This window comes from Misgurnus anguillicaudatus, chromosome 7, assembly GCF_027580225.2.
Source record: "Misgurnus anguillicaudatus chromosome 7, ASM2758022v2, whole genome shotgun sequence".
In the NCBI taxonomy this organism is placed as follows: domain Eukaryota; kingdom Metazoa; phylum Chordata; class Actinopteri; order Cypriniformes; family Cobitidae; genus Misgurnus; species Misgurnus anguillicaudatus.
Genome location: NC_073343.2, coordinates 17,503,244 through 17,521,822, shown reverse-complemented (window position 1 = coordinate 17,521,822; position 18,579 = coordinate 17,503,244). Strand labels below are relative to the sequence as shown.

General features: G+C 35.9%; 1 protein-coding gene across 1 annotated transcript in view; it reads left to right on the top strand.

The window, feature by feature from the left end:
* LOC129416905 (ALK tyrosine kinase receptor) overlaps window positions 1-18,579 on the top strand; it is a 723,819-nt gene that overhangs the window by 649,508 nt on the left and 55,732 nt on the right. Inside the window, exons 11-12 of the mRNA XM_073869493.1 lie at window positions 14,282-14,419; window positions 18,122-18,287. Coding sequence (XP_073725594.1) covers window positions 14,282-14,419; window positions 18,122-18,287 — 304 coding nt within the window. The remainder of the gene's footprint in view (window positions 1-14,281; window positions 14,420-18,121; window positions 18,288-18,579) is intronic.

Sequence of the window (18,579 nt, the reverse complement as noted above, 5' to 3'; positions counted from 1 at the left end):
TACTGTATGTCTTATCACACCAGCACCAGAGCATATTACATTGTCTGACATTGTTCTTGCAATTTCTCATACCTCATTAACATTATCTTTGGTGATCTCCGACTGGCGGAGTTTGGTGTCATTAGTGCCATCATGCATTACAATCTTAGAAAACTTAGCATTAGCCAGCACTTTAAGTTTGAGTCTAAAGTCAGACGTTCTGGCTCCCGGGATACATTCGACTATGGTGGCTGGTGCCTCTATTTCCACGTTCCTGAGAATAAAATCACTTAGGGTGCTTGTCTCGGCTGGTGTATGGTGTATGCCGCCTGAGAGTCACACAGTTAGTCTGCCGCTTTGACTCAGAGCCATGTGCATTACCCATAATCCTAGAAGCATCTGGAACAGTGTCTGTAACATTAACACTAGCAGTCTTACTATCCTTAACAAGCGTTCAAATGCGCACTTCTAGTTCTGCAACCTTATCCATCAGCCTTACTACTTTTTTACACTTATTACACCCATTAGACAAGAAATCCTGATTGGGACAGCAGTATTTAAATATTTTAATTTAAATTTGCTTCAAAAAATGTTTAACAATATTACAAATTACCATTTTGCACCATTTTGATTAAGTTTTTAAAATGTTAATGAAATAGACAAACATAATGTTATTTAAAAAATTAAGATGATTAATCACATTATTTTAACTTTATTCACAAGCTGTTTATAAATAAAAGACTAAAGTTTGCAAACACTTAGATAAAAAATACTTTGATGATCAAGCCTGAACAAGATGATCAAGTTAAGTTGGTTTTCTCCACTTAAACACAATTGTAATTTTTGCCATCTTTGTCACTTTCACATTTGGCCTGCTCACTGCTAACATTGTTAACATTATGTTTTGGGTCAGGAATGTATACTCTAATATCACTTTACATGTTATAGTGTCACTGCAATCTTGTAGATACTTCACATTTTATTGTAGATTTTATCCACATTTTATGGTATTTTATTTACCTATCATAAACTGTAAAACGTAAAAGCGGATCTACTTAAAAAACTTACTTCAATTGGTAACACCAAATATTTAAACATATTTAACTTTAATTATTTCACTTAAACTGAGAAAATTTAAGTTGAAAAAAACATATATTTTTAGGGATTATTAATAATTTGATCTAACTTTAACTTTTTACAGTGTATATTATTCAAATGTATATACTATTTAAGTTTATACCATTGCTGTCTTGATAATCCCATAATAATTCTTGGTACTGTGCAAGCACTTGAATTTTTTTTTACTAATATACATCTTATACTGTATATTATTTTGTGTAATATAATATGCATTGTATAAAAACCCTATACTCTATATTTCATGTTATATTCATTCCTATCTATTGTCTATATACTACTAACATGTATTTATTGTACATTTTCTGCTCTGCAACAATGTAACAATAAATTTTTTCATTAGTGCTATAGAAATACATTTGAATTAAAGTAATTCTAACGCATTCTTTGTTGTAAAGTGCATGATCTCCCCCTCTCTGCTGCCCTCTTGTTACTCTTAACTAGGTTAAGAGACCTCTCCAGCTCTCTTAAATAATTTAGGAGCTGAGACCTAGTCTTAACACTTTAGAGGCTTTATAAATCAAATGTATTTTTAAGTCTAGGAATAAGAGTAAAATTACGTCATTCTTAGAATTTTGACACACTTAAGACTAAAATTTAACTCTGAGCGGCTTTATACATACGGCCCAGGTCTCAGTGTTATCATAAGGTGGTCAGAATGGTTAGTTTATAATTTGTGCACACAGGCTAAAACAATTAGCAGATTTTTAAAACCTGCAAAGCTTTCTGCAGTGCTTGCATTATATTATTCTAATATCATGTGCCAACTTTTATACTTAATCATTATATGGCTTTGAGTTGGTATACATAGTCAAGGTTCCACAAAGATGGGTGGTATTTGCAATCCTATGTAGCGGGCCAATTTGGGCCAAAATGCCAGGGCTGATTATTTGTCCCAGTCCAGGCCTGTGTGAATGAGTTTTATGTAATATCCTCGATATATCCTTAATTCATGCCAAAATGACATATATAGTCTCAAATGTTAATCAGCATTAAGGTCTGAGATGAAGTGTGCAGCCTTATTTCTAAGGGTAAACAATGTATATTAATGCAATTAGTGATCTGTTTAATATTTGAGTCATAGAATAGGGACAGGGTAATAAAAATGATGGGAAATAAAAATGAGATATGTCTTACTGTACATCTCCAAATTTGTATGAATTCCTATGTGTTTGTATGATTTGCTTTTGCCCCTGTGATGTTTAGGTAGATATGGGGTTAGGGGTGGTGTTTCGACATTATTGTTTTATTGATAAATGTATGTTTTTTACAAATCACTTTGTGTCAATTCATACAAATTACACAACCTGTAAAATATGTATGAATTCTCGCGAGACTATACTGGCTTGTTTCTATAGATTTAATGTCCTGTTAAAGACCATCACATTCTCTCAATGCTCTTCAGTTGAAGCAGATGGCATTGGATTCACATCAATTGTTTACCTTTATTTCTGAGCTCTAGCAGCAGTTTTTATTAGTTTGCTCGCCAGAATAGGGCGTCCTATCAATACGAAATTTGCATACCCCACCCATAGTGACAGGCTCTAATGGTAGAGTAAAATAAAATAAAAAATGTCAGGAGAAGTCAAACTACCATTTTTTTCACAGAATTTTATGCCCAGAGATTCTCATTTTGTGGTACTACCTGTGGTGCCCAGTCCTCGTAAAATCAGCCAGTGCTTCTTTTATGACAATGCCAGCTGCTTGGCGATGGCTTGGTGTTTCCCTAATGAGCAGTGTGAAATGCGTAGCTTTCCAGTAACATGAGTGGAATGCTCCAATGTATCTCACAGGAAAATTGATTGCCTGAAAAACCATTTGGACGTAAATACTGAAACTCTGAACTGTAGAACAATGGAAAGATAAGGAACAACTTGCTAGGAATGCTCATACTGTAGTATAGTTTAGGTAGTCTATAATCATTTTTAAATCACAGAAACGTTTTCATTGTTCAATTACTGGTTTTTGATGTGTTCGCAAAACACAGGAACTGGGAATTATTTTAGTACCCTGACCCTTTTGCAGGAACTAAATTAGCTCCTGCAGGAACTACACCACACCCTGCTCGCAGCACACCACAGCACACTGAATCAACATAAATGCTACTTTTATCTTTAAGGAAATCAAATGTATTATAAAATTTAGCTTTTTTGAACAATCTGCCAATGACATCTTACTAAACCATGACATAAAACAAGGTTAAACCTGAGGCTGTGGATTAGTTCTGTTTTTGTGTCAGATCTGAGGGTGAAAATCTCACAAATTAAGTCTTATTAATCATTGTCGAGAACAAATTAATTTACTGAAAAGCTAAGAGAAAAGCCAGGTAACCAAAGGTGTGGACGGACTTTGCTAATATGAGAAGGAAACACAGGTCTATTTATGGATACACTGGCCAAAATCAAAGCTATTTTTGTCTAAACAAAAGGGAACAAATTAAACATACTGACAAAATCTCTTTCTCAAAGAATACATATGTTTTTTTTTTATTAAACAATACGGCAGTAACTTTAATAATATTTATAAAATCATATTAACACAAACTTAGCCCTAAATGTAATTTCATTACTTGTGATAACAGTTCTGCCCTTTCATGAATTCTTCCATTCTAATCTAATCCACAATATACACACACTCAAGTCATAGGTCACTGTAACAGAAGATTTAATAGACTTGATTCTTGATAAGCACATTCTTTAGTAATTGTCTGATAAGCACGTTTAGATTTTTGAGATGCAAATAAAGTTCCTTTCTGTCTTACTCCGCTATCTGGCAGTATTTATTTAATGACAAATTTTCATTAACTCTTTCGCCGCCATTGACGAGATATCTCGTCAATTAAGAGAAAAGAAAACTTCCGCAACTTATACAACCCAGAAGTAGCGCCTCACGTGAAAGAGAAAGAACTCTGTGTATGTTTTAAAGATCGCTCTGCATCTGATCTCTACCAAAAGTCCTTCATAAAAATGGAATTATCTCAGCTCTTTGCTAAAAATTGTGTGTTTTTGAAGAAACCTACCCATGTTTGAGAGGTGATTACAAGATAACTGATGAAGGTAGGATGAAACGGGTTTTTTTGTTTGAAAGCAGAGGGTCTGTTCTTTCATCTGACATATTGTTTGTTTATATATTTAAAGAAGAACATTTTCTGGAAGGCATTCAACTTTTGTGAAAATCATGAAAAATGCTAGCGCTGGCTGGCAACTTTTTTTAAAAACGCTGGCGGGGAAAGAGTTAATAAAGATCAAGGGTCCCATCATACACCTGCCGCAATGAAGCGCAAAACGCGATGCAAGTGTTTTTTCTAGTTTAAGCCCAGTGCAGTATTCATTTTCATGTTCAGTGCTACGTTGTTTGAATAGCAAATGCATTTGCGGCCATTTTATGCTCCCAATAGGCGTTCTGTGTTTAGGCACATTGTTGGTGCGTTGCTATTTTGAGGCAACTAAAATAGACTACGCCATTGACCAAATAAGATCTTGTCTAAAGTCTAGGCGGCAAAAAGAATCAAAGGTTTAAATACAAAAAAGAATAATTTCAATACAAATAAATAAAACACATTTTTTTACATCAATCTTAAACTGGTGGTCTTCTTCCTCCACTTAGTTTTTTAGTTTACAAATTCTGATTTACAAATTCCGATATCTAAATGGGGAATTGGGGTGGTGGAGCGCTACTGGCTTTTAAAAGGGATGGGATTTAAGACTCTTATTGGCTTATTCCATGTTATGCATAAAACACAGCCATTACTCATTAAGAGAATAGGAACAAACCCTTTTAGACTGTGTGCCGTGCGCTTTTTGATCATGCACTTTAATCGTTAAAATAGGGCCCCAAATGTCACACATCTTATAAAGTATGTTTACATTGCCAAAGAACCAGTAACATTACAAACCTACATAAATGTTACACGCATAAATGCCTGCATAAGATTAACGTTTTTAAATAAATATGAAACTAGGATTTGTTTTGATAGTTTTTTTTATATTTTATATAAAGTTTAATGGCAATAGAAGAATGCTTTATTTGTGGTTAACACTCTGTATGGTTAACAGCTTTGCATATTGATTTGATATTGTCTCTTAGCTAGATCATTCGTTTTCAGCCAACATAAACTTTCAGAGTAACACCTTGGATCTTTCTATTATTTTTGGTTTTATGATGATGCAATCTAATTCCTGTCTCCTGTCAGATTTAGGTGACTTCCTCCTCACACTAAAATGGGCAGGATTGTGTGAAGTTAGATCCAGGGGGTGTATTGAGGGCAGGGGTTTATGGAAGCACTGCCATGCTGCTAATCTGACAGTTGAAACACTTCTTGATTTTCGGCCTTGCAGCTGGAGGTCGTTCACTGTAAAAAACCCAATTAATGTAATGTTGGATGGGCAAAAATATATAAGTTAAACCAATATTCTTGCTTGGGCTTAGTTGAAAAGACTATTTTAAGTCTGCATAAATCTATTTTAAAACATTAAAGGGGACATTCCACAAGACGTTTTTAAGATATTAAATAAATCTTTGATGTCCTCAGAGTACATGTGTGAAGTTTTAGCTCAAAATACCATATAGATAATTTATTGTGGCATGTTAAAATTGTGCATTTTTGCTCAGACCCATAAAGTGCCTGTTTTTGTGTGTATCCCTTTAAATCCAAATGAGCTGCTCAGGTGGGCGGAGTCTCAAGCACTCGCGCTGTAGACAAGGCATTGGATTCTCTTACGAAAGAAGTTAGTAAAAGATGTTCAGCATTAGAGAGTTCTTTGTGTTTTTGTTAAATAAAGAAAATAAACAGGGTGTGCATTCTGACATTTCTGTCTCCGCCAGCTGTCTCTTAAAACACTTTACAAAAATCAGTTGAAACTCTGCGAATACTCGTCACACAAACATGATACACATATCCAAAGAAAGCCTGAAATATCTACTTTTAAACAAGCTAATTATAATCGAAAACAAATATTGCCTGTTTTTATAATCTGCATTGAAGTAAAGAGAGTGCGGTTTTTCCTGGCTGACTTCATTATCTTTAATGTGGTCACGCCCACAGGCGGTACCGCTGTTGACATGGTAATGAAGACACGAGCTGTTCAAACCATAACAAGCAAAGCGTAAAGTTTTATCAGATTTAAAGACTTTACCGCATGTTTGGATGATAAACTTACACACACATGAGGAATATCTTCATTTATGTCTGGACATTGAGGAAGAGAAGCGTTTATCTTTAACGTTACCTAAGAAGAAGAACAATGGAAGACACACTGGAGGAGGATATTTTCCTGATGAAACTGTAAGTCATTTATCTTTATTTATATTTGCTATGTAATATGCTTATGGCTTGTGCAGTTCAGCCTACACATGCGACCTCAGCAGACTGCACGCTTCGGATTGAAAAACTTTTGCATTGTTTACAAACGAGGATGCGTGATGGTCATGTAATGGCAGATGCTGTGTTAGACACAGTTATTCACTTTCGTTTTCTTCATGGCAACTTGGAGTAAGGCTGCACTGCAAGATCTTTTAAGTGTGTGCTGTAATATGATTCCATACATTGTTTACAATTCCATCCATTGCGCTTTACACGCAACACCGTTTTCATGAGCGCCGCGGAGACGCGAGCTCCCGCACATGGACGCCATATGCGATGTGTTTTTAAAGTTCATATGCGCTTACAGAAACGCGTTATAAACAGAAGCTAGACGATTGATGGGCATCTTAAAAAACAGTAATCTGAAAACAGCTTTTTATAAAACTAATCACTGCAGATGTTTATCTGAGATGTTCTGAATTTAGTCCAAATGTACATGATAGTTGATCTGAATGTAGTGCTATCAGTGAAATTTACCCATGTATGTAAGGGTATTTCTGTGGACAATTTATGCTAACAGCTGTTTATAACTCTCTTACAGGTCTGCATCCCTTTCATCAGTACAAAACTATGAAGTGGAAAAACATATTTACACTTTTTGGACATAAAGTTATATGGTAACATGAGCCACATGAGCAGCTCTGTTGTTGATCAGTTTCTAAGTTTATACAAGTTAAGTTTTTGAATAGGGTTTGTTTCCAAATAAACTGAAAATGTCCTACTGACCTTCATTTCTATTTTGATTATGTTGTTAACTTAACTTAATAAACCTCAAACAAACATGTATACATTTGTCCTCACATTCTTTACTGTAGTTCACTCTCAGATTCCTGCCTAAAGGCTTATTATGCAGCTCATTATGCGAGTCTTTTATTTCCTGAAAGCAATATGCTCATAATATTACTGTTATTTGGTCACAAAATGTAATTGTAAGAGTTGTTCAGGCATAAATGTACGTGCTTAAAGTAAAAAAATGCGGCAGGTTAATAAAGATAGTGTCTATTTAAAAATGTGCTCTGACACTTTCGGAGATGAGCTCCAGAGGATCACCGCGGGCCCTCAGCACTCATACCTGCCCAATGCAGTCTCGCATTTGCAAGTCCTTCAGAAATCAACCGCTGGCTCTGATATCTCTGTGGCCTTTAAACATGGGATTTAATTCATTTTTATTTCTTATACTTAATAATGAAAGGATTATGTTTTAAATAAAAGTTTAGGATTGCACTTAATTGATAGTGAGCTGAGTGATGTATCATGTAAGTTACTCTGCTGTCTGTTGATATGACTGGACTCTGTCTGCCTGTGAGTTTAAACTCCGAAGCAGAAGGAGCGTGTGGAGAAATAGTCCCAATACATAACAATTTTAAATAAAACTTCTAAATGTGTGTGCGTGTGTTTTAAATTTAAAATGTCTTTAGTCAGAAGGATCTGGATCACAGGTCATTTCATCTGAGATCAAGCCCCCTGTATCTGCTGGAATCACTTACTTGCCACCAGTTTCACACAAGTCATCAGCCGTTTTCTCAAGTTCACGTCAGGTAAGTGGTAGTAAATAAATGTTAATTGTTAATAATGTTTAATTACGTGTGATGTCTGAGGGAACTTTGGCCTAACATTAACATTATTTTAGGGAATAAAGTCTTTCACCGTCAAGCTTTATTACATTGAACATGTATTTATGTATGTGTGTTTATTTTCTCTTTTTATCAAATCAGAGCGGTGATGATGTGGAGAGGCAGACCAGAGAGATGGCGAGACTGTCTCCTCCTGCAACTGTTACAGGTGGAAGAAGATGATATCCTAAATGGCCTTGCAGATGTTCTGACTGACTTTGGAGTGCTTGTTGGACTGTTTTAGGCTTTCTATTTAGAGTAGACTTAATTCTGTATGTTCAGTCTGTATGTTAAGTGATGGTAATAAATTAAAGCTTTTGTTTTTATGTGACTGAAGTTAATCATTTTGTTAACAACATAAAATTATTTGATAATAAAAAAATTCCAAATAATAAGTTACAATTAATGTAGTCTCAGCCTCAGACGTCACACCCACAGAATGTTGGCTAAATGTCTGATGTTTATTGTACACTTGTCTGGAAACCCTGTGGGAATGTCGAAGTCGTCTTTGATTGGTTGAAATATACAGGATGTCCAGGAGACGCCAGTGTCGCGATTAGTTTTAGTCCCTGTAAAACAAAGCTCTGACATTCCATTGAGGAAGAGAATCAGTCATGTTCACGTGGATAATAATGACCAGTTAACATGATCAGCTAAACATTGGATTCTCAAAAATATGCAAAGTTCGCGGCATAGACTCTCTAAATGACATCCAAGAGTTTAGCTTGAGGCAGTTGGTGGAGTCCAAAAGTTTGGTTCTCCTGAATTGCTTATATGTGTTATAAAGTGAAGAGATATGCTTGAAACAGATGTTTACTGGGATGGTCTCTTGTTGTGGCTGTTGATGAAGTGCTATTTAGATGCTATTCGGTTGCGGCTGGTTATTTCAATAACTGACTTGTTGCCAGCCGCCTCGTTATTGTGGGGAGTCCGAAACGTGACGATAGGCGAAACAAACTGTGATTGGTTGTTTGAAATTTCCGTCAAACAGCCTTGTGGACGGGCTTTCTCCAGAAAAAGCAGTGAAAAATACCAGACCTTCAGTATTATACTACGCAAGACTATAATTAAAGTAACACATAAAACGGAGTAAATACCTACATTTGAATTGACAGAGTCTTTGTTCAGTTTTTAAAGATTCAACTGATTAAAACATTTTAGTTGAATGAACTATAAAGCTAGTTAAGCAAACATACTTTTTATATTTGAGTCAGGTTTGGGTCAACAAAAAAACAACAATGAAGGTAACACTTTGGAGACTAAAAATAATTAATTGACCCAACATAATTTTTTTATAGTGTAGGCTATTGGCCCCGCAGGCCTGTTTAAAGCCCTGGTTCCCAATGGCCTGGCTGTGCAAAGGTGGCTATTGAGCTGTGTTGCTCAATGGGACGACTCAAGATTGTGTCTTGCTTACACAGTTATTTCTCTCTATTGTCTCTCCATTGAGCTGTGAAGCTCATTGCGATGGCACAAGATTGAGTATTGCTTACCATTGTTTCTCTCTATTATTCCTGTAAATAAAATAAATACTAACCGACTCTCCAGAAATTATGACAAAATGTACATGTGTGGTATTGCTAAGTATATTGTTGGCCACTACTATGTGATGCTAAACCTCTGAAATGGAAGATCGTCTCTGTGGTATAAAGTGGTCAGTGTCAGGCCTTAGGATTTGGAATATTGTAGACCTACCACAACTTGCCAATTTGATATGGAGACATATTAAAGTATTTGAAGAGTGATGACTACGCTGTTTCCTGATTGTCCCAGGAGATTTAAATTGAAACTGCAGCGTGACAGTTTTTCCTGAAACAAAGGATTGTATTATTTTACAGCTGAAGGAATCTACACTTTAGATGAACAGTCAAGACTTGCCTACTACGGTGTCTGCTGCTTCACATGAATAGCCATGGCCAAGTGGGTATGCCTTGAGTTGGGGCTAATGTGTGTGAAGCATTGAGTTGTGTAATCGTTTGTGAATTACTTGTATACTTTTATAAAATACTGAGAAATAAAATTTGAAAACAACAATTCATGGAATAGTCACACATGCTGTTTTGAGTGAGAACCAGATTTCTGAATGTCCTCTGCCTTGAGTCTCAGGTTTTGCGGTTTCAAAATCAGCTCAATTGTGACACGCCTTGTCGCCACATTCCATTTGAATATTCTTGCCCACCACCCCACTACCCAGGTCTCCACCCACCAGGTAGCTAGAGCAGTCACTTCGCTGATATCCTCCAAACTGTTGTCATCGTTGATATCCTACATTATTATCATGTCTCACGGAAATAAAATGACAAGAAAAATGTTCACACATCTGAAACAGACTGGATTCAATTTGTGATCGTTATATCAACACAAATGTATGAAGTCCCCTTTATATTCTGCATGTTGTTATCCCGACTTCTGTCACAAAATACTACATTTATGATGCTAGAGCATCTGTATCTCAAAACAGAGACCATACACTGATGCTAAACCCGTAGACCTTTTAAACGGTGTATAGTAATGTTAATAATAGTATTAATGTTTGTAGATCATAGGCCTACAAAAAAACTGACATCACCCCACCCACAAATTGGTGCGCGTCGAGGGGGTGAACTAAGTAATAGTGTTTTGCCAAACTAAAAGTGTTTTGCCAAACTAACCAAGACCGGGCCTTACCGACCAGGACTTTCCGACGAGCCTACCCCCGCGTCTCTATCACTTTCCCAAGATACAGTCCGGACCTCCCGCTAGCTTCTAGCAATTAGCATGGTGTCCACAAGCAGTATAAATTCCCCGCCGGGTCTAAATTTCTGTAATTTGCGAAAGGAATGGGTTTGAAAATGTTTTTTAAACAGGAATAAGTTAGTGTTGTCCAGGGCAAAACGAGTGTATTGTGGAGACGGCTACATCACAATTTACACTTGAAGCCAATCATTATATGTAATGAGTTTCTTCTCCTGGAGTGTACTTATTAGTGCTACTTTTTGGTTGATATGTCTGTTGGCATAATAATACATAAACGGTTAATATTAATATATAATACACAATATATGGTCTGTACTACTCGCGCAATACCATTGCGCGTGCGCACATGACGTTAGTAGTGGGGCGTGACAAAAGGAGCAGCAGCTCATAAATATGTGATGACCACCTCAAAACGACACAAACATTGCTGTTTTATCATTTAAACTCAAACATTGAATATCGTACGCATTAACTACTGGGTAGATTCACTAGTACATTCATAGTAAGTGCATGGAAACAGGACTGTAAAATAAAGTGTTGACAGTTATTACACAGGACCTACCACCTAAGTTATAGCATAATATACATATGACACTGTGAGGCAACCCCTGAAAACATTTCAAACTCACGCACATCAGCGAATGAAACACCATTAATAAAGCAGATGGAAAGCCCTGTAAAATAAAGCAGATGGAAAGCCCTGTAAAATAAAGCTGATGGAAAGCCCTGTAAAATAAAGCAGATGGGCGAAGAATAGAGCATAGCCTACTCCAGCAGTCCAGTCCACATATGATTATCATGATGTTTTACATATTTCTGTTGAGGAGAAACAAGCAATTTGGGGTGAATTTGGTTCTCTGGTCTGTTAACACTAGAGACACCTTTGCCCCTCTGTGGCACATGCGCTTCATAAACCCTTAAAGTGTCACCGTATGTGACTGTGCAGAGTTATAGTACGTGTTTACGTGTAGTACAGTCTGTGGATATAGACTGTACTACACGTTTTTTGCTTATTTTGTTAAAAAGCATGATCAACGTAAGTCCTCATATGATAATAACAAGGAACGATGCTTCTAACGACAGGTGAACAGCTGTCGTTCCAACGACACAAGTTACCGATGCAGTTTGCGAATGTTCGTTTGAACGATGATTTCGGGAAACACCAAATTGTTGATAATAGTAACGATGGAACTTACGATGTTTGTTGGCTAACGATGCTTTTGGGAAACGCAAATAAATGTATATATTTATTCTAATAATTTGACAATTTTGAGTCAATTATTCCACTGATATCACTGCTACCACATACATCTACATGTGTTTTCCTGGGATGTTTTTTTTTTATTTCCATCCCTGAATTGTTATTAGAACACCACAAGTTAATCATTTTGGTTAAAAATTGTCCACCCCTTCATTAATTGTTAGAAACATCAAAAATAATCCAAATTTTTGGATTTTCCAAATGAGATCCCTTTAATATTTCAGTTGTCTGTTCTAGACAGCAAGTAAAGTTTCAAGTTTTTTGTGTGTAAGATGCTTCTGAGAGGAGACAGAAATGCCCAAAAATATCACACATGTCTCCAATAGAGTTTCCAAAAAAATCACATCCAAGAAGAGATAGAAATGGCAAAAAATATGTCACAACGAGGGAGCAAGCAGACTAATGAAATATGAAAGCAACGGGATGGCTGTGCCTCGCATGAAGTTTTACCAGCCCTGAAATTAATGCTGTGGATAGCCAAAAAAATGTGCTAACACTATAAAGGTATATAGTTTAATCAGAGCCGACCGTAGACTTTTGGAGGCCCTAAGCAACTTTGTGAAGGGGCCCTGTCAGGGGGTTCATAAAAACCCATTCACTGTCTCTGCTTAAATTTAGGTATAAACATAAATGTGTTCTTAATCTTTTTACTTCACCTTCATGGTGCTTTTTGTCTTTTCTGATCCAGACAGATGACTTTAAAACATATCCATATATCAAATAATATGTCAACAGGCACGTCAACTGCATGCAGAGCTGCACAGACCGACTAACATCTGGAATTAAGTGAGATCATACAGCTTGTTATGCTTTCGAATGGACCTCGCAGCACAATGATGTTACTCCCCAGTTGGTCTGCGCAGCGCCACATCAAGTTAAGAGCAAGGGGCCCTAGTGGTTTGGGGCCCTATACACAGCTTGCATACAGAGGATCACCTCTGAGTTTACTTGTCCTTATAATGTCTGTTAATTGATTGCAGGTACATTTACAAGCACAGCTCTCAACAATTTTCCATGTGGTTTCATATCAAGCTTTTAACTCATTCACCGCCAGCCTTTTTGAGAAAAGTTGCCCACCTGCATTTTTGTGATTTTATCAAAATTTTCACAAAATTCCTTGCAGGAAAAATTATTTTCTATAAATATATAAACATACAAATTATATCAAATTAAAGAACACACCCCCTGCTTTCAAACAAACAATAAACAAACAAACAAACAAACAAAATGGGAAAAAAACGTTTCATTATATATTTACTTTTTCTACTTAATTTACCACTGAAATATGGATATTTCTCTTCAAAAATACAACATTTTGACCAAAAAGCTTAAAAAATTGCATTTTTGTAAAGAAATTTATGTTAGAGATCAGACTCAGAATGACTATCAAACATAAACGCAGTTAAAATAAATCATTATCTCTTTTTAACTTCCGTTTTTGATAAATTCGTTTTGGCGCCATCTGGTGGATAAAAGCGGTACACTTTCACTTTGAAATTCGTCTAGAAAGGCACGTTTATTAGTTAAATATGAACTTATAAATGATGAGATAACTCGTCAATGGCGGTGAATGAGTTAAGGTCAATCTGTCTGACACTTGCACATAATCGGCAAGCAGGCTCATTAGCACATCATTAACATTTTCTGAAATGTGAACGATTGCAAAAAAAGAGTTTTTTTTAAATTAAAATAACGTTTCCAAAAAAGTTTCAGTCGTTCATCCACTCGAAACAGGGTGATCGGCACTTTCACATTCGCTTTGCAGCCCTCTATCGGCCAAAACCGCACTAAAGAAGTTTTCAACCGTCGGGTAGCGGTCCTGTAGTTCGAGTGAAAACTACAAAAACTTGCTTTACGGCAGACCTACAATCCAATCCGACCCAGCTATACTGCAGTATTTACAACAGTGAGTAATGGACAATTACGCTTCTAACCTGTAGGGGGAGCAAAGAGCAAAAACTCTTTAGTGTTGCTTTAAGTGATTTTCAAATCAAATTATTGATATCACTACATGCTTTACACAAAGGGTCCAGACATCATATGTTATCCAAGTTCATAAGTTTTTTATGAAATTGTGTGTTTGAGTAAGCATCCTAGGCTGGCAGTGCTTTTACAATGCCTAGGGCATTTTCTCTGGCTGCAGTGGTGATGTTGAACTGCAACCACATATTGTGTCTTTTCTCTCATCCCTAGCCAATGGAGAATTTCCTCCGGTAGCTCCCACAAGCCCTACACAAGCGTTGTTCACACCAAGCATTGAGAACATCAAGACTACTACACCACTTTATGGAGGGCCTGGAGCATTTTCTCTCCAACCCACGTTGACGGAATGTGAGTTTTATCAAGTCTTTTTCTTATTTAAAATAGTTTCCACCCTTTTTATAATGCTTGTTTTTTGAAAATGTGCAGCTTGTTTTTACGTACATTTCAAAGTGTAGGTTACACTTTTAAACAGTGTTTAGTTAATTGGTAACACTTTGCAATAAGGTTGTATCTGTTAACAATTAGTTAATGCATTACCTAACATGAACTAACAATGGATAATACTTTGGTTACACTTTATTTTACGGCGTCACGGTTACAGTGTAATTATATATTTAAGTACTAAGTAATAATCATCAACAACATGTACTTACTATAGAGTTGGGGTTAGATATAGGGTTTGGTTTAGGATTAGTTGCATGTAATTATGCATAATTAACTGTTATTACTATAATAATTACATGTCACATGTGTAACAAAGACACCGTAAAATAAAGTGTTACCACTTTAGCATTTATTAATTGTAGGTCATGTTAATTCCGGCATTTACCAATATACTTATAAAATCAAGCATTGTACTAAATTAATGCACCATGAACTAACATGAATAACTGTATTGACATTAACTAACATTAACAAAACATTAATACATGCTGAAAAACTATATTGTTTATTGCCTGTTCATGTAATGCATTTACTAATGTTTACTAATACAACCTTATTGTAAAGTGTTGATCAAAAAGCGCCATACATATTTTACTGACAGTGAAGCATCCTGTCCATGTGTTTAAAAAGAAACAAGAATGCTTTCACAGAGTTATGTACCTCAAACACAATGGCACCTAATTCAGAGTCCAGACCACGTAATTCCTTCTGTGCACACTGAAATTGTTGAAATGCTTGAGTACACCAAATACACTCTCAGAAAAAAGGTTTAAAACTGTACCTTTTCTGTCACTGGTGTAGTACCATCAAAGGTTCAGTTTTGTACCTTTTATGGGTATACAACACATTGAAATGTTGTACCTTTTGGGGTACAATATTATACCTTAAGCACATATTTTGTACCTTTAAAGGTACAGTTAAATGTTTTGTACCACTAACATTTATTTGTTACAAAATTGGTCCTTAAAATGTACAGAATAGGTCCTTAAGGTATAATATTGTACCCCAAAAGGTACAACATTTCAATGTGTTGTATACCAATAAAAGGTACAAAACTGAACCTTTGAGGGTACCACCCCAGTGACAGAAAAGGTACAATTTTAAACCTTTTTTTTTCTGACAGTGTATGTTGGACTTCAAATGGATATGGAAGGCTTACAGAGATACTGTTTTTTGTGGAAGTCCAAATAGAAGTGAAATAAAACTGTGCCATCTGCTGGACTACTGTATTCCTGCATCATTTTCTTAAAATTAATGCTTAACGCCATTCACAACATTAGTTAAACAATGATTTTCTATTTCCATTTCTTGACTTCTATTGGCACTGCACATTTTAAACTTCATACAGTTTAGTTTAAGAAGCCCCCTCAAATGATATTAATGATCAGACGTGTTAAGGAAAGCATTCAACTTATGTGCAGAGCTGTGAGTCTTCATAGGCAAAATTGCATTACTGGTGTTTTGGATGCTTTTATGAACAAGAAATACCAGGCTAGTGAAAAGAATAGGTGTTCTGGTTCACCAATCACACCGGCAGATGGTCCACCAGTCACACCAGCACAGATAAGCTGGAACGTAATGATGATCTAAACTACTATTCTTTCAACAGACCTGTTAGGAAATAAGTTTGTTATATGAACTCTTTTAGATGACTTTGAAAATTTGTTCAACCAAATGCCAGACGTATCTGTTTGTCTGTAGATGACCTCACACCGTATCAGATTTAATAAATCTGAATGAACAGCTAATCTGCTATTTGTCAGAACTCATTATCAAAGTCTCACTCACACAAGGTCCTCTGCGCTGTAAGACAGCTTTGGCAGTAGGCACAATTAAAGCAACTTATTGATCTACTATCGCTCAACTGGAGTATTACCCTAGTAAAGCCAAGGTCATGGTTTTGTTTTGCTGATAATAGAGCAGAACAGAAATGTTAACTATGATCTTAAAAATCATTTAATCTGAAGAAGATGTATGGTTCAATCCTTGAAATTACGTTTGTAGACAAAAATATAGCTGTGCCAAACAGATTACTTTCTGTTAGTAGAAAACTAAAATTTTATTTTACAGTATTATTTTTGAAATAGATGACTTACACTTAATATTGAACGAGTGAGTTTGTCAAACTTTTGGCCTGTACTGTATGTTAAGATAGGTCATTGCAAGATGTTTTTAAGTTAAGGCAGTACTTATTTGGGGCGTTATTTTCTGTACGTGAATTGTGTTTCAGCACTGCTCCTCTGATCCTAATTAATCTGGTTTGAGACAAACGTATGGTTTGTCTGTGATCCCAGAATTAGAGTGATTCTGTCATTGTAAAGACAGTTAGAACGATGTCCTGCAGGGCACATATCCAAAAAAGTCATCTGAACTAGTAATATATGGCACTTTTGTTTTGACTAATTGAAAACCTTATGATTAAATACCAGGCCCAGCGCCACAGGAAGGGAAAGGGGGTGTGGCCCTTCAGAAAGAATTTGTTTGTGTAAAAGTTCTAGATGGTTAAAACTATTATATTGCTTTTTGTTTCTAAATGTTGCTTTTCTTTAAACTCACCTGTGAACAATTCTTGAACTTTTCTTAGAAACATCATAATTTTCTTTTTAAAAAATAGTTTATTCAGAAATGAAAATAGCCCATAATTTATCACCTTACTATCTTCAGCCAAACACAGAGTTTATATAAAAAAAAATATGATTTTAGAATAAAATACAACAAAGCTTTTTTATTGTGATGACACAGCCCTAGGAGAACTTTAAAAAAATGAGTTTTACAAAAAATCTAAACTTTGATGACATCATTAGAATCGTTGAATAAATATTTTGTGAATCCAGTCCGAGCTTACTTTATTCTTTCTTTCGACTTCTTCATCTAACATTCATCGATTTCTCCCTTTGTTATCATTGAGCCTCATTTTGTCTAGTGAAGCCCAGCTGAATAAGGGAGTTTGCCTTGTGCTGACTCAAACCTTCAGTGCTATGGAGAGATGGAGCATGTTCTTCTGTCAGATCAGCTTCCTCAGCCTTTATCTGCTTGATTACTTCCTCCGACTTCGCCTGCGTGATTGCTTGTCTGATGAGAAAAAAGAGACGGACCGCTAACCTCATGATAGACTGAGTTACGCCACTCAGCTTCCAATGACTCAGTCATTTCTACCAATCAAACATTCGAGAGCTTTAATAAAAGGAACCATAATTGGTGTTATTTGTCTGGCACAGAGAATATATTACAACTCAAACCTATAATGTTTGCTTTAAATCTAATTACATGTCTCTAGGTTATATCCCTAGCACAAAAAACCCAAAATCTCATATTTACCTGTTTTTGAAATGTATAAATCATTAAAGTCTTCTAGAATTTTTCTGCAGAAGACCTTCCATAGTTTTAAATATCTTTTTTGAACAGATTGTAAATTGACTTCAGATTTTTGATTGTGTATAGCAAAACTTGCTATATATTTTTACCTAATTAAACTTTGTTCATCAAACTATGTGCTACAGCTGTAGTTACAGTGATACTTTTACTGAATAAGAAGCAGGCTTATCGTATGAAGATCACGCGTATTGATACGACAGTTGATGAATCTTTGGGCTTCTGTGTATGCAGCTATCAAGTGGATATTCCACACCTGCGGAGCCACAGGTCAGGATGGTCCAACACCAACTCAGTGCAGTAACTCCTATCGCAACAGTAATGTCAATGTTACTGTGGGCACTAAAGGACCATTCAAGGGCATCCAGATGTGGCGGGTTCCAGAGACAAGGAAATATAGGTGCACACAACACACTCTCGCACAATGTCCTGAACACTATAGGAAATATCTATGTTTATCCCTCATTAAGAGCTTAACAGAAGTTTGTGGACAATTAAATAGGAACATGTTCTTCTTCAGTACAGCTATGTAGGCTGTTATCAAGCTTTTTCAGGTAATTCAGGTAATTGTTGTTTTGAGAAAACACATTTCCTAAGTATTTAGACATATAATGACACTTAGCCCAGTCAGTCAAAGAAGCCAGAAATCTGCTAAAAAACAGATTAAAGTGTCTGTTAAATAGCTACATGCT